The following is a 27,731-nucleotide window of genomic DNA, read 5'->3' as shown; positions in this document are numbered from 1 at the left end:
GTAAGACACGAAATATTCGAGGAATGAGAATTGAGAATTTTTTTTAATAATCCAAGATTGTGAAAACCGCCCAAAAATACTGCATATGAAAAAAGATGTAGTTTTATTGCTAAGAAAAGTGATTACTCTATGTCTTCTTCTTTTTGAATAACAGTTATCTTTAACAAAAAATAATTTTCTGATAAGAAAATTTAAAATATATTTATTAAAAAATGTTTTAGAAAGTTTTATTGTTATATACTCAAGATAAGAATTTATTTTTTTTTTAACAATATACCTATATATTATAAAATTTATCGAAGAAGCGATTTTATGTAACAAGCACATTAAATTTGTTTTAATTTAATAATCTGAATTGAGAAGTATTAAGTTTACTATTTTTTCAGAAGAGAGATATTTTTTTTTAATTTGATACTTGTGATGAACGTACGATAGATTTAGAGATATATGAACATTTTAAATACTTGAAATAGTTATTATTTGCGTATAGTGTGTATTTCTTTATGGTGTAATGAAAAAAATCAAGCATTCGTGAATCAAACATATTTAATGAACTTTTCGATTTGATATTCATAAAAAACCTGAAAATTATACGATAAACAACATATGTATGTGTGTATGTGTGAAGAAATTAACTTAAAACTATAAATAGAATGTCCTTCATAGAAGTACGATAAAATATTGCGTTTAAACAATTTATTACATCGTTCGTTTTATCCGATATTGAATCAACTCCTGTTTTCCTGATAAGGTTGCCGACCCTCCTTGACCGTTATGGCGGCCATTTAGTATCGATTTCTGTTGCTGCTCCACTTACTGTGTGAATTATGTAAGTTGTCGTAGGCCATGGATCGAATATATCATTAAGCGCCACAAACATATGTATGTCTCACTTACGACTCCTCCTGGGGAGCTTTCGTTAACACAACTTTTACGATAAGCATATCGAGAGTTACCTAATGTATACATGCATCTTTTCCCCATACAAGAAATTCAATATCATAAACGACTTTTCTTATATTCTTGTGGCGGGGTTTATAACCTACTGATGTAATAAAGGATTACGTGAATAGAAGGAGGTTACGCTTCAGTAACGATAAGCGTTGGGAGAAGAGCTAAAAATAGATGACCGACCTTTTATCCTAGGCACATCGTCGTTCATTTTTGAACTGCCGTACTAACTTTGAATTGAAGACTCAGATATGATCAGTCCATATAAGTATAGATGAACATTCAAGTTATTTATTTCTCGCCCAAGGGATTAATATTTACAATTTTGTTGTAAAAACGCCATTTAATATTTAAACTTTTTAAACGTGAATTTTAACAAACGGGTGTATTTAAAAAAGCGCATCTTGACATTCTTGCTCATTTACCGAGGATTGAACAAAATCCTTTCACGGAGCAGGCAGATGGTCGTTGTCGAGAGATCGGACGAGTTTAAGGGACGAGAATCGATCGAAGCGCTGTTCTGCGAAATAATAGACGGTAAGCGAAAGAACGAAGGTCCTTAAGGACGAGCTAACGCAAGAGAAGGGCTTGGCAAGAATATAGGTACCCGACTAGCAGATGTGCTTTTCCTGCGGCCACGCGACAGCTGCCGGACATGTTCGATGATCTCGTTTCAATTATATTACAGAGCTTGAACTACAAAAAGAAAAAAATAGAAAATTGAGATAGAGGAAATACGAGGAAGCACGTGTACGTGTCGCATACTTCACGTACCTACTTGAACCTCTTCATAGCTCTTTTTCAAGTTTTACAAAAGAACCCCTTTTTTTAATTCTATTTGAATTACGTCTCGATTGTTTATAAAAGCTATCGAATTATATAAGTTTTTTATTCGTAATAATTTACAATATTTATATTCTGTATGATAGATGTACAAGACTGATCAAATGTACACAGAAAAAACGGTTTTACTGAAATGTCTAAAAATTTACCGAAATATAAATCTGAAAAAGATTTTGTTGAACTAAACAATACAATATGTATGAATGTCAAAATTTTTTTAAGCATTGCTCATCATGCTCGAATTTCCTACATAATTATTGTAATGATATAACAAAATTATTTTCAAATTTATATCAATCTATAAATTTTTGATGTTTTAGCAAAATCATTCTTTTCATGTACATGTTATAAAAATTATTATGTTATTTTTTATTAATTAGATAATAAAATATCGATTTCTTTGATTCTGAAAGGATATCTTCTTTTCACGAGCTCGTTTGTTCAGAAACCGGTCCGGATGAACTGCATTTAGTTGTATAGCAGCTGTTAGTGTTTTGCAGAATGGAGACAGAATTGCTATGAGGACAGGAAGAGGGCTGCACAGACACGCAAGAGTGAAGTCAATCATACCCTCCTTCCTGTTTTTGTCGGATTTCTCAAATACTTGTAACGGCAACTTGCATCAATTACAACTTCTTTCGTTGTACGGCTTGAAGATAAAATACAGTAAAACTTCGCGCATCTCTATAAGAATTTTAAATTAGAGATAATAAATGTGTGCCGAAAAAGAAAACCGCGTATACGAAAAACGAAATCTTCTGAGGGAATAAGTTTACAATTAATTCCAAAGCTCAAAAATAAAGAAAGAAAAATGGAATCTGCGGGCTATCGTTAGAGGTGCGTTGCTTCTGATAATGCAACACCACCCACTTTACTACGTAATTTACGCGCACGCGACGCGCGACGCCGCGACGCATGTAGCGTATGTTGCACGCCACCCTCTGTCTCTCGGGGAACGTCATCCCCGCCGGATGTGGCGATAACCGGTCCAGATGCGGCAAACATTAGATTGCAGCTGCCGACCAGGTATACATGCAGATATGCATGCCGCACCTGAAAACGCACGCATGGGAACTTTCACCGATCGATCGATTCTGCAATTATCACCCCCATCTATTAGTGCAGCGGCGAGCTTTGTTATTAGGGGTCGTCACACGCTAATTATACGAGTACATTATACGTAGTGATGAAGTAATATTCGCATAAACGAAAAAACGTTACGGCAGACTCTTGTTACAGAAATTGAAGGTAATCGCACTGCGAAAAGGCGATACAAGGAGGATGAGAAGGCGATTCGAAGATCGTGGTGATGAAGGTGAACGATCGCTCGGTCGAGGCATTGTTATTATACACAGTTTATCCTTGGGATAAACACCAGACAAAGGAGAGAATCATCGAAATTGAGATAGTTAAATGCTCGCATTTCACGTGAGCCTTGGTAAACATGTTTTCCAGCAAGGTGAATTATAAATATCAATATTGTATTGACCACTTTAAGGGTATTTGAACTTCATATGATATCCTATTTATAAAAAATACATATCCAATAATGTATTTATAAAAATTACGCATCCAATAAAATAGGATAAAATAGATATTATACTCGTATATGAGTTATTAAATGTACATAGATATTGATACAAATACAGATATATATATTTTTCAGTAACTTGATATAGTATATATTTATATACATATATGTATATATATATGTATATGATATATGTCGTACATTTAATAAAAATTATATTATTATTTTTATTACTATATATGCAGAGATCGCCTAAAGTTCTTTCCCAAACATCAATAAGGATAACTATACAAACTTTTCTTGTTATTTTAAAATTTATTAAGAAGCATTAGACTGATGTATTGTTGCGGAAAAATATCTTTAAAGAAACAGAAGAGCTAGTTCTGTTTCTTTTTTTAAAATGTTGTTCTCTTTGTTTAAATTAGTTTTCTTTATCAGTTACTTTATCAGTAGATATAAAATACTATTTAACATATACCATATATATCATATTTTATTTTAATATATTTTGATGTCCATGATATATTATATGTCATATATACACATTAAAATATATTAAAATAAAATATGAAATTTGATTTTGTAAAGAATTTTCTTTTTGATAATATCATTTTATTATGTAACATAACAAAGTTAATTGATTTAAAAGAAAAATATTTTATTGTATATTTAAAAAAAGGCATATAAGTAAACTTTTCCTTTTACCCTTTATTCTGTCAGTAGCAATTTTAATCAATAACTTTTATTATATTTTATTGTAATTTATGCAATAACATTTTATACAAACATTTATAAAAACATTTTTGCATAGATCAGAATAATTGAAAATATTCCTATAAAAAAAGTAAAATGTACTTGCGTGATTGCTTTATTGTGTTGCTATTTCCTGAATAATATAAATTTTGTTATATTAAAATATTCAAATTGTATGTAATTGTCAACAGAGCGTATATGATATATTGTTTCTATACTTTTTAATAATTTAGAATAATAATTACTCATTAAAGTACTTATTAAAACTGACGATTAATTATATAATTAATTTTCTATTTAACCTATCATATAATATTTTACAATGCTGCTATTTATTTTTTATATATATTGGAATATTCATTAAAGTTAATATTTAATCACAATTGATTTTCTATTTACACGACGTATATTTTGCAATGTATATATAATATTGAGGTCTTCTGTTTTGTAAAAACATATTAAAATATTTATAAAGATTGATAAATCACCCACGATTAATCAATTTCTCCACAAATATACATTTTATAATACCCTTAACATTTTTTTTCTTTCTAACACTTCAAAATATGCATCTGTGAAGTAAAGAAATCCATGTGTGAATTGGCAAACCAGTTATGCAAAAAATGAATGAAGTTCTTGATGAGTAGGATGGATGAGGATATTCTCATCCGTCCACGTAGAGTCGTCTATCGCGGGATACATTCAGAATCGACAAGAGATAAGCTTGGTCAGAACTCATTGATGCCGCGACAAGTTTCCGGCGGCGTGGCGCGTGCCACCTCTGGCTGCACGCTCGTTTGTATTCAGCGAAAAGTGCCGTGTCGTTCTGATAAATTGTAGACGAACTCACGTCTCTCGTATTTAAACTGGCGTTTCATGTTTCCTTCCGTCAGGACGGACGGCCTGCTAATAAGAATCCCTTTGTCATGCATTTGCTATTATTCCATTCATGAGTCGCCTATTGCACAGCATTTATAGTATTCTATTGAAATTTCGATAGGGTTGTTTGTTGCTTACCGTGTGAGTCTCATCTCCGGAAGAGAAGGACACAATAATAAATAATAATCTTAGAAGATTTTGTAGAAAGAAAACGAACGAATTTTTACAAATATGTAAAATAACATACATATTATAGAAATTTATTAATCGTATTTTGATATGAAAAAATAAATTAATCTTTTTAATAAGAATTAATGAAGTGTTTAATCATAATAACTGTTTAACGATTTATAACACGTAACAAATTGCTCGACCTTTTATGTATATTAAACCTTTCGAAATTCGGGATCAATTGAGATCAATTAGTCAATCGAATTGAATTGGACGAAGATGTTTATCGAAGAAAGAATAGGTGCTGGAAGATATTTTGCGGCAGCTCTTGAAATCTTGTTTGTATTTTTGGGAAAAATATTTCGTGTGAACGAAAAAGACCTCAGAAAAGAAATTACTTTGTTTATACGTGCCGTTCTTAGCGGCGACACTGGAATTTGCTCGGTCATTCACTTCTTTTCCTTTCCGACATTCTTTTATTATTCTTACCATCTAGCATTTCCACCTTCTTTCCGTTGTCTTTCCTCATTCTCATGACAATGAACTCGCTCAAGAAACGGCGTTACCACCACCTGCAGTCATCCATAAAACGTCAGCTTCCGTCGGAATTGAAATTTCTTATTTGACGTTAAAAAATCTCGAGTTAAAAGTCTTTCTTATACCTAATAATATCGAACGATACTGATTGTAAGTGTTCGAAGGTCTTGCAGCAAATATTGCGAAGAAATGCTTATAAATATATTATGATACACGCACAGTTGAAGTTAGGAAAGTTTATTACACCTTAGATATTCATGAAGTAAAATGCGCGAAAATATAAGGAACGATGCACGGTCTCACGGATACGGTACGATGGAACGTTTTCGGATATTCCCGTAGAAATAAGCCGAAAAAGAGAGAATTTTCCCTCGGAGAGAATTTTCAAAAGCAAATAATCCCCAAGCAAAAGGCTTTGAAATCTTATACCCTTCTATCTTCCAACGATAAAATGTGCTCGCATAATTATGACTGCACGTGTGTGTCACAATTCGCGCGTTCTCTCTATCGCAAACAGAGTATCATGGTGACATGTCGCTTTTACGTAGATCCAGTTTCGCCAAATTTAAACCAACGATATTTCGCGAAGCGTGCATGACCTGAATACCATTCTACAATTCTGCAATTCCTTGTGAGAACGAGCCGTTATCGATTTCACGAAAATATATATGAACAATTTAATAAAAGGTCGACTCTGATTTGTTCGAAGGCCGTGCCGATCACGTTATGGAAACGAACCGTTCTTTACACAGGACTTATTTCTTCAATATATCCCTTTCCGATATAGCTTAGGGAATGTATAGGCAGGAGTGAGTTTCAATTTAAAATGTTCGCCAAATTGTTTGTTATCGGATATTAAAAGTTATACACGAAAGTCGCTGATGACACAGATCTCCTAAAGAGACATCCCTCTATTTTTAAAAATGTAATCTGTTTAACAATTGAAGAAATAAAAGCTCATAATTATACAAAATTAACTAAAAACAAGTTTAATGGATGCGAAAATGAAATTCTAACCATCTTTTTTGGCAAATTGCATATTTTAAATAATAATAGTTATATTTATAATATACATCGTTTTATACAATATGTTTGTATAGTTTCCTAAATCAGTTTTATTTACATTTTTTAGTTTTTCTATAATGTATCACTATTTTTAAATATAAAATAAGAGTGCAACGTAAACCAGCACATCTGTCTGTAAAACAGATCATAACTTAATCTTTATAGTCTTGCATTATAGTGTTAAATAGCTTTATTGGAGCTGAAGAGACAATCGTGCATTTATGGGGAAACTCTCAGCATAAGAAACTGTTGCATTAGTATTTGCATTTTGCAGAACAGCACGACATATGCATATAAATCCACAAAAAAAAAAACGTTTTATATGTGAATACGTTTATATGAAGTGAAGATTCTAGAAAGTTTTATATACATTTACTTGTAGATTTATATAGATAATATAAAAGAAAAAGAATAGCTAAGAATTATGGCATTACTATCTACTGTATCAATTTTGGGGCTTATTTTATCAAACACTCATTTTTGCTTATCTTATGAAAAAGTTAATTATTGCAAAATTTCAATCTCTGTTATAAAACTGTTATATTATATTGTAGACACTTTCTAATTTGTATTTGTGTTTCTCAAGTTTTAATTTCAGTTTTGTTTAAGAAATATATATTATCTAAAAATACAGTGTATGTCGACATCAGTGACCTTTCTTTTCAAAAAAAGAATATTTTGTGCTAAAAAATATCTTAAAAGATACTTGTCGGTATTTCTATATAATTTTCTTCGTGAAATTGTCATACTTTTGCAGAACTATCTTTTCTTATTCTACCTGAGGATAACCAACTTCTGGCGGAGCATGATCTGGTCCACGGATCCATGCTATTAATCCGCTTAGCGCGGAGATTTCATTCAGTAAAACCATTACAAAGTTTGAGGAAACCGCGAAAGTTAGTTCCTGGGAAGCTGGACACATGAGATACACCAGACTCGATGGATATACGTGCAATTTGAGGAAGTTCTCCGATTTTCACTTGACGTCGGCTTAACTGTAGCTCTCTTTGTTCTGACATAAGAATTAACATGGGATTTGCTGCGCATAAGTCAACTCTCGCAAATTATTCGACAATTTTCACTGAAGCACGTAATAATGAAGAGAAGACAAAAGATTAACTTTTTAGACTATAATATTCTTAACAACCTTTCCACTTTGAAAGTAATGATTTCTGAAACTTGGTTTTCTGCTTGGGTAATTATAGCGTATAAAGCGCGCTAGCTTTACAGTTCTTTCCATCAAATTATACACGAAGGATAGGAGACAAATGATAGTAAAAAGTTATCATAAAGATGATGAGGGAAGTAAAAGAAAATAGTAATACATATTCGATTAAGGTATTAAACTATGGTTGTTATAAAATTCTCCAAAAGTGTATATAGGAATTAATCTTACAAGATTAGATTTGATTTATTCGTACATGATTTATCACTGGATGATAACTATGATAAGTCGTGTACTTAGACTGGATGAAAACTATATAGATTACAATGAATTCGTACAGGTAAATGCAAAACGTATCAAACGTAGCAACACACTGGTTCCGTGGGAAGAACTTAATCGATTTACTTTGACCTACTCGAAGAAGCAAGAAATGCAGATTTATATATACATATATGGATATCGTATTAATTAGATAGCGATATTGCAAATTGAAATTCAATAGCCGTATAGCGAGTAGGATCACGCATCGCGTGGGGCCGTATCGGCTTTCACGCGAGACGTGCATTCACAGGACATACATCCTATTCACGACCGGAATACGTTATTCGCCGAACTGAAGGCTTACCGTCGACGAGAGTTCTACGTTTGTATAATTTTCGATTTGCACGATCGATACTTTCCCTGTTGGCACAAATCAAAACTCCGCGTAAAATTCAAGAGAGAATTCCATGCATGTGCATAACAGACGAATATATATAAATATTTTTCGAATCCAAAGACTCGAACAGCTAATTCGTCAGTTTTTCTGCGATTTTTTGAAATGTAAAATTGCAAGGAAGGTTTTATCAAATTAAATCTGCTTGAGAAAAATAAAAATGTAAAGCTTTGTTGCCTATTTGATGTAAGCTTAACTCCAAGTCAGCTTACGGAAACTGCATCTAAATTCTGAAGCATCCTGTTTGAAGGCAAGTAAATCTTTACCTTATGACGATTGAGAGGCTAAAGTCTTTTCATCTACAATTTAGAACCTTATAATATCAATCGTATAGATTGTATAATTGTCTAAAATTTCGGGTCCGAATGATCCGTTTCTGTAATTGCTGCGAGTCTTGTATAAATTTCTGCAAATTATTGTTATTTTATTCTATCATAAACAATAAAATGACGAATCTCTAAATATGATTCCCTTTGTATGCTGTACGTAGCGCTGTTATGTATATTCCCGTAAGATTCCAAATCTCAGTGCGTCACTTTAACGTTATGACTTACCTCCGCAGCCGACGCGACGTCGAGAAAACGGCGGATGAGACAAAGAGAATAAAAATGAGAAAGCGAAGAAGATAAAGAAGAGTCCGTCGACAAAAGGCGGAATCGTATATCAATAGATACATATATACAAAGTCGTCACGAGTGCTTCGCGAATGCAAGGTGGGCTTTATATTCTGCCGACCACCACCAACGTCGTTTTATCCTTTCGGGCGGTCTCTTCGTCTCGTAGGTGATTCTCGGGACGAGATGTTTTACGGCGGGCATCGACTATGGTTACATATAAATCAACTGCACGATTTTCAGAAAAATCCCAAAACCGCGGAAACGTCGAGAAATTGTAAAAAGAAACACAAACACTGATATACCATATAATACCACAAAGAGGCATTATATAGGTAAATTATTTGTATCGATAAACATATCATTAGACAATTTAAGTTTTCGCCAAAGAAAAATATTTTTTACACACTATTATTTAATCTTTATATCTCGATTTATGCATTCACTCAAAATTATTATAATAGAGTAATAAAATAAGTAATTATAATTCGAAATTGGTCCAATGAGAATAAATATAATTAATGAGAATCAATCTAATAAAATGAGAAAATAACAGAATGTTCACGAATTATTAGCTATTATAAATATTTGCTTTAATTCACGACTAAACAAAACGAATCGAATAACTTTGTCGAATAAATGCGTATAACAACGCTTGTTGCAATGTTAAGAGTATTTTCCCTTAAGCTCGGCGAGTACAGGGGTGGAAACTAAATATCTCATCCGTACCGACCAGTCGAGTGGCAAACGTGAACCCATGATGCGTTTAACGCACATACGAGATGAAGGCTTTTGAATCGATTTTTTATGGTCCATAAAATCTCTCTTTATCGGCATGTGTTCGATGCGTCGAAATCGAGAAAACGCCGTGTCCAATTTACCATCGTCGTAGACGAGAGCTTGTAGATTCTGTAAATAAGCGATGTACTAAACAATCACATAATTTTACAAAATGTTATATGCATCGCGAGAGTACTTATTTATTAATTTACTTACTGTTTTGTACGAAACAGTGTTTGTTAACTAAAGTTCAAATTATATTTTTAGAATAATTTAATCAGATATTATAATTATGTGTACCGCGTATTTTAGGTACAATTGACGTCAGAGAATCCGCCTACATTCTCGCGAAGAAAATAAATATTATTATTTAAATAATGTATCTTTGGAATATTATATATATATATATACGAGTATGTATATAGGGTAGAGGAGAGTTGGTTTTAAGTCGTACCTCTATTGTATTTTCTAATCAAAACTTTCTTTTTTTAAGATAATGACACTAATGTGATGCTGGTAATATGGGTTAAGAATTATCATTTTTGTTTTGCCTTCGAGTCGTTTACGAGTCACATTCAAAATTGCTTTTGTTCGGTGTCTGATCTAAATTTTAATATAATTTACCTAAGGTGTTATCAGTACAAGATGAATAAAAATCGAATTATAGTGTCCTTCAGGATTATAATTGATATTTAAATTCTTTTCGAGTATAGCATTAAATTAACAAAATATTTGTAAGTTATGATGCTATTGGCAAATTTGTAAAAATAGAGGGAGTTTAAATCGTACTTGTCGCTGGTCTTTATATTGTACCGATACGATTTTCGCAAGTGACACCTTGCTCCCATAGAGTCTGAGCACAGGATTGCCGTAACACATTAAGACTTTCAAGATAATTAACAAGATTATTTTTGACTTACTTACAAATGATTAGATTATTTACTTTTGCTTATATAGCACGCTATCAAGAGATGTAGCGATGTCCATTAATTCCAACGTCATACGCCAAAGCTTGTGCGTTGTTTAGTCTACAACTTAAGTTTGTCTTAATGTGTTACGGCAATTTTGTGCTCAGACCCATAATCTCCTTGCGGTTTGTACGCATTGATAGGTTATGTTTATAAATTAGAACGTGTAATAATTTTGAATAACAAAAACTCAATATTGACTCCTAGTGTCCTTTTCTTTCCGAGTTTGTATTTATAAATTAGGTACCTATATTATAGCATCGAACGCGAATAATTATTAAAAGACTTATAACTCTGAAGAATATAAGGACTCCGAAGAACAAGATTTTTTAATATACTGATTTTTATTGGCTTTCAACAATACAGGTATAACGAATACGCAATATCTTAACATTTTTCCACACTTAATTCCAAGTTATAGGTTATAGAACGCAGTGAATAACGAAATGCAGTTTGTGTATGCAGAGTCTAATGCACAAATTAACGTTATTTACCGTCATTTTGACGTTAAAGATGTTACTTTAATGTCGAAATGACAATAAAAAAGCAATGTCAGCTTGTTTGATAGGTTAGAAGTACGATTTAGGAACCAGGTGATAACAATTTAACGATACAGTCTCTAAATCGTACCAAAAGCTATTTTTTTAAATCTATAATTTAAACAATAATTTAATGTTTATTTTCTCAAAAGTATCGTTTTATTTTATTGCCAATGAACCAAAAATGAATGTAAGCACAGAAATAATTCTGATCTCTTCAGTACTTTTGTTACAATTTTGTTTAAACATTAGGGGGTACGATATAGGCGACTTCCTCCTACATATTTATTTTTTTATTTTTTTGTTACGTAATCATCTCATTATTTTTATATAAATACGTAAGTAAATAAAATAAATATAATTTCAATGATATCTCATCTTTTTTGCTTTAATGTGCGTGTAGAAAATGACAATGAAATGTTATGTTGTACAAGTATTTTATACTCCATTCTTTACACATCTCTCGCAGTCTAAATTTTCGCGATGACTGTCAAAAATTCACTTGCATTTTGCAATTTTCACGCAATTTCGTTGATTACGTTAAATTAGTCATCGAGCGATGATACGACACGCGAACGTGAAACTCGCAAATGGACGGAAAAAGGAGCCGCCAGTGCTTACTTCGTGCTAAACGTACAAAACCTTAATGGCTTGAAAGAGATCCGTCAGCAAACGGCCGTGGAAACATACAAGTACGAGTGCTATTAACAACGAACCGATAAATGCCGCAATCCCGTTTTAACGCTCGCGTGAGCCGCGAAAGTTCTAAATCCTTGAAAATGTAAGAAAAAGAGAAGCTGGAGTTTTAAATGGCCTGGTGATTCGGTAATCTACCATGTAATATTACAACTAGTTTTTACCACGCATACGACGGCTATACATGTACGTACACATTCATTCGGCGAATTAATAACGCATATCCAATGATTATAAGCAAGACTTCAAATAAGGATATGACAAGCGAGAAGAGTTGCTGTATAATAAATCATACTTATCTTGCATGGAACTATTGAATTTGAAATAATAATAATTAATTTATAACACACGTAATTTTCCACTCAATAAAATAACTATGACACACACATACATTGAAAAAGAATTTTAATGAGTATAATATTTGTTTAAATTGTAGTAAAATTTAATAAATTTTAATAAGTGTTTGTTTGAACAGTTTTCTGAGTAAATATTAATTGATGCAAACGTATATTTATTCAGAGAAGAATCATTAATTTGATTTAATTATTATTTTCGTATCGTATAAATATTTATTTATTCTAAATAAACATTTACTTAGTATTATTTAAAAAATATATATATAAAGATTTAATAAATTTTTTTAACGTAACACGTTTTAAATTCTTACATGAACATAAATTAATTTTATTTTGAAATTTACATTTATACATTTACACAAATTTTTCTATTATATAATATAATACTATTGTTTCCTATTTTATATATAAAGTAATACAATTCGAGTGAACCATATTAACAAAAAATGAAAAATGTTAAGCTTTTGAAATTGTTATTTCGTTATATAATTGCACTGATTGTATCAATTTTCTATAACAGATATAGTAACGATACAAAAATAAAAGTTAGTACTTAAAAGGGCTGAGAAGTAGGTATGTAAAAGACCAACAAGAAGATACCCCTTATTTGTATATAAAAGAAACGAATAATTATGACATGAGGTATCATAAGTGCGATCGGTGTTACAATCGTTTACGGTGCGATGATAAAGTGATCACCAAAGAGAAATTAATTCAAACCTCTTGAACTGTTATTCAATTGGATCGTCCAATGTTGATATGCAACGGCAATTTCACGGAAACGTTTCGCATAAAGCAAAACGATATCTTACGCGAATTATTATGGACGTCATGAGCGTTATCATTCATCGTGCGATAGAAGGATCACTCGTAGGATGGACTTCGTGCCCAGTTCAATGTGCCTATCGAAAGGAAAAAATCGTACGTTTTATCCATGAATCTATCGCGCTGTAGGGCGTGGAGTAGCGGCAGCGCATCGCGCGCGTCTCTGAAAATAAGCGAGGACGCCAAGAGCGAGAAAAGATTCACAGGTATATATTCATAAGACGCGGACGGGGGCCGAGGGGAAGCTGCGTTGTGAAACCGGTAAGATTTTACGACCGGTTATTACCCACCAACGTGCACACCCACGCGCAACGCGGCCCGGTAGAGGTATTTCGGCGCCCCGGGCAAAACAGCGAGTCTGCGCCTCCATGTTAAGCATATGATAGAAACACAGGTTGAGAGAGTTGTCTATTCTTCTTTCTATAAGTAAAGTAATAAAGTTCAAATATAAAAAAAATTCGGAGAACGTGGAGAAAAGGAAATCGTACTTCAGGAAATGTTAGTGTCGTTTTAAATAAGGGAACGTTGACTTCAAGATGGTTAAGCTTCGCGCGATTAGAGAAGTTGGTTTTTTTATATAAAAATTGATCAACGTCCCTATTTTTGAAAATAATTTTATACAATTAATAATAATTAAATACAAGATACACGATATTCTGTGCATCTTGTATTTTTGTATTAAAAAAAAAAAGAGATTTATTCCATGTTTAATATTTTCTAATAATTCTAGATAATAATTTATATACACAAAAAATGGACTATGTCACATAATTGATATTTAAACAATTTGCCGATCTCTTAAAAGAAATACAACGAATTAAAAGATACTTATATTTCTCACAGTTGTCGAGAAATATAATTTTTGTGCACACACACAATATGTAGGAAACGCAGTTTACACATAAAACTTCTTAACCTTGGACATATCGCTGACAATATTCACGTGTTGGCACTTTTCACGTCGAAAATTCATGCGTTTCCACGAGAAAAATCCGACGCGCCTGGTCGCAAGCACGTATCGCAGGTATCCGCTTATGTATACCGAGCACGACGTGCCAATATCCTTCGATCGTACCACACTGCTGGTGACGTAGTTTCCCCGTACCAGACGGTAAATATTAGATCCCGTGCCGTCGTTCGCGTTTTTGTAATCATCCATCAAATTTTAACGTACCGTATTTCATAATGGCACAACCATGCCGTGCATTTACCTACGTCCTACGTCGGAGCTTCTAGATATGGATACTTTACGAAACGTCTATCTTGACGCGCGATCTTGAAAAATTTCACAAGAAAAACGACTATGTAGTATATACTTTGTTATGTACTAAATAGTATATATTTGATATTGTCACAATTAATTAAAATTCTTAATTAATGAAGACTTACAAGAAGCTCTTTTATTTTGTGAGATTCCCTTGTTAGTTAAAAATGTCAAACGATATAATAACTAAAACTGCAAAAGCACAAATAAAAAAATGTCTATTTAAAATCATATTATATATTATACAAATATTTTTTTCAAAAGGTTAATTTGAATTTTATTAATTTATAGTTAGAAATATATAATTATTATATTATATAAATATATATACATTTTACAAATATTTTCCAAAAAGTTAATTTGAAATTACAAAATCATCAAACCCCTGAGTTTATTAATTCATTAAATTAATTTCGAGTCAATTTTTTTTATTAATAAAATGTAAATCTCTAATTTAAGAATAATGATATTCAAGTTAATTCTAAACTAAAGACTAATTTCTTCGATTACCTATAAAAAATAAAAGTGTACCCATAAAATATTTGACATTTGACAAAATTAACACAATTTCAGGTGGATTCTCTAAAAATTGATAGATTTAATTGTGCAATTCTGTCTGCAGTTGAATTCTTATATACATATATTAATCCGTTGTTGTTATTATTATAATAACAATGAAAGAAATGTAAGAATAAAAAACAATCTCTGTTAATATTTATAGAACAAGGAAAAGTTCGACAACCTTCACTTCTAGTAATGTAAGCCATTTATAGCTCTTCGAAATTAATTTGACGTTGGTTTTACATTATGATCGTACAGCTAATTATAATCAAAGGTTAAAGAAGGCTTTCGCCCCGACGACGCCTCCTTGCTTCGCTTTCCTGCCGGCAATAGAGAAGGTTAACATGACAGCGAACAGAGTCAACATATCGAGAACCGATCTTTCGTAAAAAGACGAGAGCTACACGTCGTTCATACTCGACGAGGTTAAGTAAATCTCGTCCGTTCTGCGGATGACAGTTGGCCGCTCCCATCGCGCACGCGAAGAAAGATGAGTCCGCGCTGGTCTCGATCGGTACCGCGCGTAGAAAGTAGAATAAATCGATGAACTCTTCAGGTGCCTAAGAACGCTGTACCCCAGCCGTGACCAGCCTTCAATCGGTGTAGTCGGCTCGCGGCTAAGGATACCATATTTGAAACACAATGCACACTTTTAAAAAATGATGATTTGAGACCAAAAGGAGGGGGCGTTTTTTATGTGCATTGAAAAAGTACGTATTTAACCCCTTCAAACTCTGCAATGTACATCAAATTTAAAAACATCCGTTAAAATTATTTAATTCTACCGAGAACATCTGAAATCTGATATACATAATAATGTATATGTTGGAAAAATAGCCAAAATTGAAAAAAATAATTATTTAATACGAATTACTTATTAAATTGCATATAAATTGTAAATTAAAAAAAAAACGAGTTTTTAACAATATGGTTTTATAAAATCAAATTTGAAGAGATTAAATAAAATAAAATTTCTAGTACATAATAATTTTTTATAATTAATACAAAATGTAATTATGACGACCTTAAAAAGAGTATACATGTATTCTCATAAAAGAGTACGGCAAGTAACCCTACTTGCGGCTGACTATGTCAGTTACTCGTGACCGTCATCGGGAATATCTTCTTTTTATTAGCTTTTCTTCTCTTCTATCCTCTCCTTTCTTCCCTATGCAACACGAACGACGCGAATGCACTCGTTCACTCGCGCCTCGCTGTATCGCGGCGTTTATTATCGCCTTTCACCATTTGACGATCGGTACATCGCCGTTGCGTGTTTCTAGTACGACGACTTTGCGAGGTATATTCGCCCGCGAATAATGAAATGCTGCCGTGAGAATGCGAGACCAAATGATTTCCGTCCTTTTCTCTCTCTCTCTCTCTCTCTCTCTCTCTCTCTTATTTTCCTCGCGCAAATGCACGCGCGTCTTCGATCTGAGATTATTGCGATCGGCTGATTCTCTTCACATCGCGCAGATCGATTTCTTCATTTTTTTTTTTTTATCCATTATGAAAATCGAGCAGACGCTTGGTTCGTTAAATTGGAAAGACTTTTGCAATTTGTTTAGAACTGCAACAAGGAGCAACGATCTTAGTATATCTGCGATGCGAATAAGTATCGAGAAAGATTAGAAATTGCGTTCTTCGCATGTAACTCCACGCACTTGGCGGACGTACGCACATTGTCGGATTCAAGTAGAAAGTCAGACCCACATCACTGCCCGCTACGTATGATACGTAACCCGAGATTATTGTCTCGTAGCATGACAATCGGGACGATTAATCGCCGTCTTTGTGAGAGAGGTTATCGACGAAACGTTGGTACAAATCGTACCTGGTGACCCTTGACCCCATAACTTACAACATCGCACCCATTATCGCGTCAGGACGATAAGCCATGCGCTCTGCCGTAAATTATTACGAAAATGTTTTCCCCGTCCAATCGCGAGAGCCGCAAACAATGTCGACCGAATCGTATTACTACGAACCTTCTCTCCGTCGATGGAGAAAATCACATTTTTATTAATTGTAATACTTCCGCTTTATTCCTGCTCATAATATATATTATAATATAATATATATTAATATAATATAATATATAATATTAATTAAATAAGAAGATTTCTATATTTAGTCAAAGCGGATCTTAATGCTTAAATATTTTTCTACGAATTTAATGTGCACCTCTGATTCTACAAACGGCGCACTGAAATTTTTTTCTTGAAACGTAATCGTGAGCAGAAACAAAATAGCAATATCTACATTTATTAAATTGACACAAGTAATATAATAATTTGTTATGGTAATAAGCATCTTTATAAGAATATTATTAATTTGATTGGTACGCCAACATTTGGCCAATATTGACTCAATATAAAACAATTGACAGATTTCAAATTTGCAGTAATTTATTGCGAGAAATTCTTCATAAGAATATTATGGTTAATATTTTCTTATAAAGACGCATAGTACCTAGCACCAAAAATTATTAAATTTTTTGTCAATTTAATAAGCGATATTACTACTGCAATTCTGTTCATGATTGCATTTCAAGATCGAAAATAATTGTAGCGTGCGGTTTACAGAATTATATATGTACATAAATTTAAATAAAATATTTAAGTACTAAAGATCCGCTTTGATCAAATATAGGATTTCGCTTATTTAATTAGATGTATATACAATATATAAAATGAAACTATGTTTATATTAAAATTTTATTCTTTAAAATAATAATTTTATAGAAAGTTTAATATAACTATAATTTATTTTTAATAAAAATATATTATTGAATCATTTTCTACATATTATTAGTATCGTAAAAGCATCTTAAAATCGTTTGATATTATTTCTATTTTTATTTGAGCGATTTTGCAATCAATTTTTTTCTCAATGAAAATACGTCCATTAATATTATGTAATATAAATAAATGGAATAATATAAAAAGATTGTGGTTTTTTTTCATAGCACACGATTATTAAAAGGTACTTTTAAAACGGCGTGTATGTCGTAACGTTGGAAAAGTTTGTGTTTATTAAAACGAATGCTGTATGCATACGCATTTGCCACCAGTACGCGCGATTACAAAGCGCAAAGCCGTTTTTCCACGTTATTGAACTAAGCGCGCGAATTATTTTAACGCAATTTTATTGCACAAAACCTGTATTCCCATCTTGTATACCTATATATACATACCTATATACATACCACACTTGAATACGACCTACTAAGATAACGAGATGCAACTCCGAGTCTGAGACATATGTTGAATTTGCTCGGCCCCTCCAAACCCATTAATTAAGATTCAAGTGACGCACCGCGCTGTTTATTGATTAATCACCGACGTGGCGCATCCCGCCTATCGGACACACTGAAATCCGATACCGATACACGCGATAAGCCTGTATATGAATTAATTAAGATAACGTTACTCATACAATTCTATTGCGAACGAAATTGCGCGAATGAATAAGTCTTTGAATCACTCGGTATATCAAATAACGCGTAATTATGTCAACGAGAATATAAAGCGATATGTGTGACTATATAAGTCCAAAAGACTTCAACAAAGAGATAAGGATTTCTCAAGTTCCATCAAGTCCTACTTTTAATCGACAGTTTTCAATAAATCGTTGTTCTTTTCATAAGCTGTCGTAGTCGCAATAAAGATAATTGAATTTTCTTGTTCGTCTGTTGCAGCAGGTCAACATCCTGGCAACGAGGACAAGATTCTCAGCGATCCAGTCCTAGTCCTAGCAGACTTCGTCACACGCAAGAAGCGGCCACATCTCATACAGCCCCCGTTTCTGTAAGTTGCCTATAAAAGAATATAGTAAAAGAATTGTAATAATTATGTAATCAAGAATTATATAATTATGTAATTCTTATTAATAATAATTATTATATTTAATTATTTTTTAATTATTATTAAGTATAATTATGTTATTAAAAGAATAATTAAAATATAATAGAAGATAGAAGTGATTACGTAAAAGAATAAGTAATCAAATTATGGCAGAGCAAAAAATTTTAATATCACGAGATCAACCTTATAATTTTGAAAAAAAAAGAATAACAGACGATTCATTTAAACATCCATTTATAATAAGTAGTTAACTCAATTATTTGGATGATGATATAAAAGAGGGAAGACAGAGTTGCATTTTTATTTAATCAATTTGCGCGTCGCATTTGTGCCTGAAAAAAAAATGTTATTTTAAAATAAAGGATATGCCGTAACGTCTCTTTCTTGAGATTACTATATTTCTATAACATATATGTATAGGTATATTTATTGCATGACGTAAAACCCGCGTCTCCTGACCCACCTCTCCCGGAAGAGTAATATCTTTTTTCTTCAATGAATAACAATGGCTTTGCGGCATCTCCGTTGAATTGGCTACGGCAATGCATTGTTACTGGTGAACATGGCGGTAAATAAGTGGTATTGTTTGATAAATTAACTCATCTGTCGGGTACATTATTTTCTCCGCGTGCTTATTTCTCAGTCATATATTATAAACCAAAAGATTTATCTGACTGTTTTTAGGTCAATATGCTTAAATATTTTATCCGGGGTTGGACAATTTTTTGTAATAAAATGATTAATAAAAAAGAAATTGCATTTTATATTTAATGTAATGTGGGATTACTTCTTTTAATATTTTTATATTTTTTGTTCCATGTCCCTTTTTTATCAGAGATGTGTGTAATAACTATTTTGCATTATCGTAAATATATGAAATCTACAGTTTTAAAACCAGTTTCAAATAAATTACTTATTAGAAGAAGCATTCTTTATTCATTAATTAAAGCAGAGCGTTTATTTATTAATTAAAAATTAATATTCATCTAAATTAAGTTTATTGAAACTGTAATTACGTCATATTTTTCGGAAGTAACAGCTTATTTTATCGAAACTGTAGCTGTACTTGATAGCGACAGCTTATTTAAATTGAAACTATTTCCATATTCTTAGGCAGCAATAGTTTACTTGCAAACTATTCAAACTTTCGCTTATTTTCATTTTAAACATTTTATTTTAAACAATTTTTGAGAAAAAACAATCAAAAACCAGACTAAAAATTAAATCAAACTGAAAAAAATTTAAATTTAATTTACCTTTACTGTTTCCTTAAAACGTGCCATATTAATTTTGTGATTGATCACCACGCCGTATGAGTATGGGTGATTTTGTTTGTATTTGTTGTATTTATTAAATAACATGTATTTCATAATTGTTTAAAAAATTACAAAATTTATTATTATAGAGAAGAAGGCCTAATAGCTTGCGGGTTATCGCCTTGTTGTAATTTGTTGTTAATACCAACGTTTCTTGAACCTTGCCGTTTACTTCATCAGGATGAGGAGTGCCCTGATACATTATCAGTGCGCTTCTCGTCCTGATGAAGTGAACGGCGAAGTTCACGAAACGTTGGCGTTAGCAGTGGATCAAGACACGGCGATAACCTGCAAACCCTTTGACCCTTTTGGAGAAAATACCCATGAAAGCCTTATTATCAGAAAAATCTAATATATTAGATCGGAACAAAAATTTGTAGCACTACTTTAAGCAAAATTTCAATTTCAAAAATGTTTTAAATTGTAATATTATAATTTTTTAACGGAATATTATGAGCAATCAAAATCAAAATGCTCTTTTTATTTAATCCACAATAATTCAGTAACAAAAAATCTTAAAAGAAATATTTAAAAAACAATTTTATAGAAAAAACTTTAAGTTTTAAGTTAAAAGTCGAAAATTTTTGCCAGTTTTTTGCATGTGACAGACCCAAAAAGTGAAAAAAAAGTGTTTTATTTTTGTCTAATTTATTTTTTATATGTAAAAATGACTAACCTTTTCCGCGCAAATTTAAATTTTGTTCGTTTTAACGAAATTACAGCTATTTTAATTTGGAAATTTGTAGCGTAACAAACTCATGTTCCGATTTTGTACAAAAAATGTTAATTTAAAAATTTGCTTTTTGCAAAAAATTCACTATATGCGTTTAAGTTAAAATTAACATTTTTTTTTAACAGTGTAATTTGTATGTTAATTAAGTAGTATTTATTTTCTCATAACACTTATCAAACTTTATTTCCACACCACGTATTCGCGGCACGCGAGCTCCGCGCGACGCTCGCTGTCGTAGATTTCCGATCCGAGTAATTATCGACTACACGGAAACGATCATCGATCGACAACACGTGAGTAATGGCCCCAATGTCGGTGACGTCTCGGCGGTAGCTATACGTAGGGATGCATCACGCTGCACGCGACTGTGGTATACCGCGACCGGCTTGCGACGACCTACATGCATCATCCGCAGCGACGACAGTGTGCTCGTTAACATCCGACGTATCGTGTCGAACTGACGTTATCCACCGCGCGTTTATAACCGGAAGCGGACGTCTCAGGAACGTAAAGTCTCACGTTGTGTGCGTCACACACTCGCGGCAGGTGTAGCTAGTAATTTATGCTCCTAATGGGTGCTTTCCATTTGATGATACAAGTCGACACAAATATCATTCCATCTTTCTTGACATTCAGTGAGTAACAGAGATAGAACGATACTTGTGTTGACTTATGCCAGTAAATAGAAAGTACCCAATAATAATAAAATCGAGCGAATGTCTCGATTATCGTAAAGTCGTTTGTCTTACCAATTTGATAGAACTTAAAACTCTGCCACATAAAAATACTTAATACGTTATACTTAAGACTTAAGCAATAAGGAAATTAACCTGGTCCACAATTTTTCTTTAATCATTAGGCTTTAAGCTGTAAGTACTAAAAAGTAAGCTATAAAACTTACTATATTAAATCAAGTAGTCCACAATGTGGACATAATCTTTAAGACATCAGTACCAGAGATGGGAAGTAACTCGTTACTCGTAACGAAGTTACAGTTAGAGTTATTTTTTTCCAGTAACTGTAACATAACTTCGTTACTTGCTATCCATCTGTAATTAAAACTTAACTTAGTTACATCTTTGAAAAAAAAAAACCTCAAAAGTAATTTAAAAGTAATTTATAGTTACTTTTCCGATAATTGCAACTACAGTAGTTTAAAGTTACTTCCAAATTACTTTTTTGTAGTTAAAGTTACCGCAAAAAGTAACTTTAAAGTACTGTAGTTGCAGTTACTGGAAAAGTAACTTTAAATTACTTTTAAGTTACTTTTGAGTTATATTTTTCAAAGATGTAACTTTTTAAAAAGATGTAACTAAGTTACAGTTACTGAAAAAAGTAATTTAAAAGTAACTTAAAGTTACTTTATCAGTAACTGTAATTGTAACGAATTACTTCTTAGAGTCAGTAACTTGTAACGGTAATTAATTACTTTTTGAAAGAGAAAAACTGTAACTGTAATTAAATATTTTTTTTACAAAGTAACTTTTCCATCCCTGATCAGTACCTATCAGTCAGCGAGATTATATGCAACATACCGGGATTAAAATATAAATATCAGATCAATAATATAATATAATATTGAATTTGCTTTGACATAGGTATTTGACGAGAACCTCGGCATTAATTTTGTCAATTTTGCTTTCCATGTTGTCAAATACTGCAGATCTCATCACTCTCGATACACTAACATTTAAAATCTCATTACGTGTTGCAACCGTTATTTCTTGTCTCATTGGTTGATGCACATATCCAAGGATTCATTTAACGTTAAGAAATCGGAATTGTCGATTTTGTTACAACTTGTGTTTTACAGATTAAAGTAAGTTTAAGGACGAATATGACGTCAAATAGCGCTTAAAATTTAATGCTCATGTCCACTTAAAGCAAGGTTGTGAACCGAGCATTGGATTCGCTACTGCTCGCGTTATGGTTTTACGGTTTCTATACTGTGATTGGTCGATTCGCTTGTTGTTTAAGTCTTACATTTACTCTTACGTCTTAAGTTTGTTATGTGCCATGGCCTTTATACATACATAATTAACGTGTCATTGACATATCACTGTCATATATTAATATTGCACGCACATACATACAAATTTTTTAACTAATTTTTTATATTAGATATCTAAAACTTAATCTTAAAATAGAAGCAAAACACAACAAAATTGATAAATCCATAATAAAACCCATTTCTTACACTTGTGTGGTTTCCGACGACAATTCTCTCAAAATATTAGATACTAAATCTAACACCGTGTATTTTCTCAATAATGTTGTTGGAGGCAATGGCCAAGGACTTCCCTTTGACATATTACAGCAGAAAAATTTGGTGATTCGGCCCCTCTTATCTCAATAAATGACAAATAGTGCGTGAATCTGAGTAATGTTACTATTCCTCCGGATGTCTGTTGCAATTAAGAGAAAAATTTGGACTTCCGATAGACAAGAATAACGTAGATAAGACATTAGTTAAGTTTATTAAGCATATTGAATGTAACATTAAGGGTTGTCCGGATAATTTCATTAATTTTTTCAGAAATAAGACAGTCCCAAACCTCGATAATTTTTATGAAAAATTTCCTAGTTCCAATTCCAACGAAAAACTTGTGTCGAGCTGGATTAAGTCATCCTTTGATTTCGTAAAAAGTCATCCTTAATTGTTGATTACTATTACGGACAAAGGCAATGTCACTGTTATTCTAAATAAAGTTGATTATATATTTCAAAAATAGAAAATATGCTTTCTAACACTGACATATATAAGAGAATTGTTAAAGATCCAACAAGAAAAATTATTTACGAGTTACGTGGTTTGCTTGTCAGATGGAAAAGCAAGGAATATATTGATAATTATACATATCGGAGAGTGTTATCGATTGATGGCTGCATTCCAAGGGCATATGGTCTTACAAAGATTCACAAACAGGGAAATCCTTTAAGAATTATTGTTTCTTCTATCAAAATAGCCTACTTTATAACTTATCCCACAATATTATTAATAAGACTGTACCGAAGGCACCTAGTTACATAAAAAATAGTTTTGATCTTGTTAACAAACTCAAAAATGTTAGAATTGATAATAATTACGTTTTAGTTTCTCTTAATGTCGTCTCTCTTTTTACTAATGTTCCTTTAGACTTAGCATCTGATAGCGTCATTAAGAGGTGGGGAGTTATATCGAGTTAGACACGAATTCCATTTCAGGAATTTATGATAGCTTTTCGTTTGATCTTAAATTCTACTTATTTCATTTTTAATAATAAAATTTATAAACAAATTTTTGGGACCCCCATAGGATCCCCTCTCTCTCCAATAGTATCTGATATTGTAATGTAAGATTTAGAAGAGATAGACATTGGTATGTTGCCGGTCCGTTTGCCTTTTTATTTCCGATATGTTAATGATATTATTTTGGCTCCTTCTGAATGTGTCAATGTCGTCAATGATATATTAACAATTTTTAATTCCTTGCATATACTAGATTACAGTTTACGGTGGAGGTTGGTACGGATAGTAAGATTAGTTTCTTAGATACACTTTTAATTATTGAAGACAACAGATTTATTTTTGATACCATAAGGCAACCTTTTCTGGAAGATTCCTAAATTTCAATTCATAACATCCTTCCTGTCATAAAAGAGGTGTTATTTATAGATTCGTTGACAAGATAATTCGCTTGTGCCATCCACATTTCCACATGGTTAATTTTATTAATGCTATCAGTATCCTTTTAAATAATGAATATCCATTGCGATTTATCTTCTCGACGATCCATCACAGAATAAAATTTCATATTCGAAAAAAACAGCACTATTCATAGTAATACTAATGGAAAGTTTTTTACGGTTCCTTATGTTAACTCTATTTCTGAAAAATTTACACCGTTGGTCAATGTTTTTAATTGTAAACTAGCCTACACAATCCGTAATACTTTAAAGAAATTAATAAAAAAGGAAAGGACCAATTAAAACCATTTAATAATCAAAACGTGGTTTATAAGATTTCATGTGAGGATTGTGATGTCAGTTATGTTAGCCAAACAAAAAGGCAATTAAAAACACGAGTGCATGAGCATGTTTCCGACATCAATAAAAAAGCGAAATCTTCTTTTGCCATCTCCAACCATCGTTTTGAAAAGAACCATAATTTCAATTGGGAGAATGTAAAAATTTTGAATCATCCTATAACAAAAGATTAATTTCGATAATGGTGCATATTAAGAGACAAAACATTCAATTAATAGACAGAATGATACGGAATCTCTGCCAGAGTCATATTCTAATATAATACGGTCTCTTTCCCCTTCCTAGTCGTTCTATATTTCCCTTCCAGTTTATGCCTCACTTTCGGTTTCCTTTTTCCTTGTCACCATTGTGTTACGGTACTCTGTATTATAAACTTCGTTCAATTTTTGCAATTTTGCTTCAGTTGAGACTTACAATATTTCTTCTATTAACAAGGTATTGTGTGTGTTTTGTGTGTATCATTATTTTAATTATTGTTCCTTATGACAATATTATTTCAAATCATTTTTTATTTAAATCATTTTGTATTATTATTTTAATTATTGTTCTTTGTACGACATTTTAACTTTATTGTGGTTTTCCTTATACGACGATGCTTTTTAGATAATATTATTTCACGGTTTTATCTTTATAACTTTTGACTGACAAACACAATTTACATAATGGATAACCATAATCTCTTTTTGACGTTTATAATTGACTTCAATTGTTCCGGACTTATAATATATAATATATAAGAATCTTTTTTATGTAAAATTTCCGTTACTTAAATCAAAATTTTGTTAACATTGAGAATGACCCGATCGATAACGTTTGTTTTACTTGTTTATTGTACATTTAATATATTATCTTTGTTTCTTTTGAATTTTATTGTTTTTTATTTTGACTCGTTGCCCGTTACACTTTATTAATTATTATATATTATTGTCGAGCCTTCTCTCAATATTATTAATTTTAATCTTAAGAACTCATCATTGTTCATTCGTGTAATTCCTAATCTAAACCACAATTGTTTTATACGTTTAAATACAAAGTATAAAACTTGTATATAAAGCAAGTATTGTTACAAATTAAAGCCAGAATTCAATAACAAAGGTGTAATTTTTCAACTTTTTGACATAAATTAAGTGATCAGTTTAGTGAGTAATTAGAGTCTACCTATATTATCGTTTATATTTGTGAAAAAGGATTTTTAAATCTATAATAGTAAAGGCAATTATAGAAAAATACTTATTTGAAAAATAATCAGGAAAACGAAGACGACTTTGGAATCTCTTTAAACGCTGTATTATCTTACAAGTTGAGAACAGAATGTTTAAATCGACAAATTCAGGATTCTTTGTCAGCGAATAATCGACGCAAAGCAAATTATATCTGATGAAAATGCCATAGACTGAGATTATAATTTGACAGATATTCAAGATTCTTGAAGCACCGGGAGCGTTAAACGAAATTTCCATCGAAATAAAAACCAAGTGGCACGATCCAAATTTCCATAATTTTCCGTTTGAATCGAGTACGATTATAGCGAAACGGATTCGAGGGGTGTCAGCGATAGAAGTTCGACCGAGCGGGATTTATCTCGACGGTATAGATGTGTATGTCTGTATATACATATCTATATTATATTATTAGTTAGATTTCTCGCCGCGCATGGGAATCTTAATTAGTAGAACGTCGTGCGCGCGGTGTGTCGAGGCAGCTGCAAAGATATAATCAACCTTTGTGGCACGACACCGTCCATTTGCACCCCTTCCATTTCCCGTCTAGCATGGAGGCATGCGTGAAAGGATGGGCAGAAACCGCGAAATCAACGCTTTCGTCGATTACCGCGGATAAGATACAGTGATATACATTGGGGGCTGCGGCCGAGTAGATCGATAATTTATAGCCGGACCCTACCTATGTGAAAGCGATATTTATCATTCGCACAGGTGTTTTAATATGTGAATAATAAAGAGATTATTTTGATTTCCAATAAAAGAAATATCATTTAATTCATCAGATAAATTTATCAAGCACTTTGGACGTTATGATTTATTATTGCTCGTATTTCCACGTAATTATTCTTTATATTCTCCGCATAATAAAGATAGAGCCATAAATAAAATTCAGTTCAATTGCAATTTGCAATTTGTCAATCATGGTAAAAATAGACGATAACAGGAAGACGATAGGACGAACTGCCGATTTAAAATAAAACCGGTTGCCTGGTAACCCACTTGTAGCGAAGCTTAGCAACATAATATTAGACCCGGTAACCTGGCTAAAGTACGCTCAATACTGATACAAAGATACGAATGATCAAGCGCATTCGTGTGTACCCAGTCGTGGGAAAGATATACATACGTAACGCAACTTTCTCGCGAGGGTTATCAATTGTCATCAATAATATATGTTTCTAATGTTTCTATGTATATCCGCGTACTAAAAATAAACGTGACCCTTTTCGGTACATCGATATGTATAGCAAATGGGATAGAAAGAATTCTCTACTGAGAAACGATGTTATTCAAAAATTATTTGGACGATTATTCTCGTATAATATTATATTTTGATATTCTGTATTCCCAATCAA

The 27,731-nt window shown here is 32.2% G+C and overlaps 1 protein-coding gene across 1 annotated transcript in view; it reads left to right on the top strand.

The window, feature by feature from the left end:
* RhoGEF3 (Rho guanine nucleotide exchange factor 3) overlaps nucleotides 1–27,731 on the top strand; it is a 103,948-nt gene that overhangs the window by 54,504 nt on the left and 21,713 nt on the right. Inside the window, exon 11 of the mRNA XM_018538798.1 lies at nucleotides 18,917–19,022. Coding sequence (XP_018394300.1) covers nucleotides 18,917–19,022 — 106 coding nt within the window. The remainder of the gene's footprint in view (nucleotides 1–18,916; nucleotides 19,023–27,731) is intronic.

This window comes from Cyphomyrmex costatus, unplaced genomic scaffold (assembly GCF_001594065.2).
Source record: "Cyphomyrmex costatus isolate MS0001 unplaced genomic scaffold, Ccosl1.0 scaffold199, whole genome shotgun sequence".
Taxonomy (NCBI): Eukaryota; Metazoa; Arthropoda; class Insecta; order Hymenoptera; family Formicidae; genus Cyphomyrmex; species Cyphomyrmex costatus.
The sequence above is the reverse complement of the archived record's forward strand: the minus strand, read 5'-3'. Positions and strand labels throughout refer to the sequence as shown.